Source organism: Antrostomus carolinensis, unplaced genomic scaffold (genome assembly GCF_000700745.2).
Source record: "Antrostomus carolinensis isolate BGI_N321 unplaced genomic scaffold, ASM70074v2 scaffold18973, whole genome shotgun sequence".
Lineage (NCBI taxonomy): Eukaryota > Metazoa > Chordata > Aves > Caprimulgiformes > Caprimulgidae > Antrostomus > Antrostomus carolinensis.
In genome coordinates this window covers 13,878-14,781 of record NW_010304692.1, presented here as the reverse complement: position 1 = coordinate 14,781, position 904 = coordinate 13,878, and the positions used below count along the sequence as shown (strand labels likewise).

General features: G+C 48.9%; 1 protein-coding gene across 1 annotated transcript in view; it reads left to right on the top strand.

Annotated features, from left to right (window-relative positions):
- The window catches only part of GOLM2 (golgi membrane protein 2), a gene marked incomplete at its 5' end in the record, with an annotated part of 22,838 nt that extends 22,158 nt beyond the window's left edge, over positions 1-680 (top strand). Inside the window, one exon of the mRNA XM_029084167.1 lies at positions 607-680. Within this exon, the coding sequence (XP_028940000.1) occupies positions 607-680 (74 nt within the window). The remainder of the gene's footprint in view (positions 1-606) is intronic.
- Between the last annotated feature and the right edge of the window lie 224 nt (positions 681-904).

Here is a 904-nt window from a genome sequence, read left to right as displayed (position 1 = left end):
GAGCGTTGACGGCAGAGTCAGCTCCAGCATAAGGGAAAATCTCGTCGCTGAACAACCTGCGGTGCTGGGTTTGTGAGGAGGGATCACTTCTCCAGTCTGAGAAGCAGGTGGAATCAGTGTGACCTCAGTCTGGAGGGGGTCAGACTGACTCCTCTGTGCCCATCCCATGGATTACCCAGCCCTTGGAAAATCTTATGCTGTCTTAACCCCAGAATGGGTTAAAACCAGCAAATGTAGCTTTCTGACCTAGTGAGCTTTGTACTTGGGTTTCAGGGGGAGAGTTTGAAACCTTCGAAGGAAGATTCTCAAATTTCAGCAGCAAATTTAACTAGTTCTGCAGTCTTTTAAATCAATAAATCTCTGAAATGTGGTTGCAATAAAGCCAAAGACACTGACTAGTGTGAAGTCCCAGTTCTTCACGAGGGACTCCCAGTGCTGACAGCTGGACCCGTATCGCAGCCCCGTCTGCGCTCGCCGGACCTTCCCCGCTGACTTTGTTCCCGTCACCAGAGGCGGCCGGTTCCGGGGGGGTGTCTGTTTAAACGTGTGGTTAAACAGTTTTTCAGTAGTGTCACATCAGATTTGATCCGAGTATTTTAATTGCAGATGATGAAGAAAGAGATCTGCAGAATGACCTGGTTGATTACGGCAAGCCGCGCTTCAGCGACGGTGTCCTTTAGGGCCGGGATGAAGCTGGAAACGTGGACGAGAAGAATCTCCACGGGGGAAGGTGAAGTGCTGAGGAACTGAACCATTTCACTTCAGCATTTCTGATTTAGCAGAAGCTGATAACGAAGAGTGACGAGTGAGTGTCCTCCAGGTGCCAGAAGGAGCCGGTTCTGTACATATGTACATAGTTGTACTATTGCAAACTGTATTAAACCACCTTTTTGTTGTTCCATGG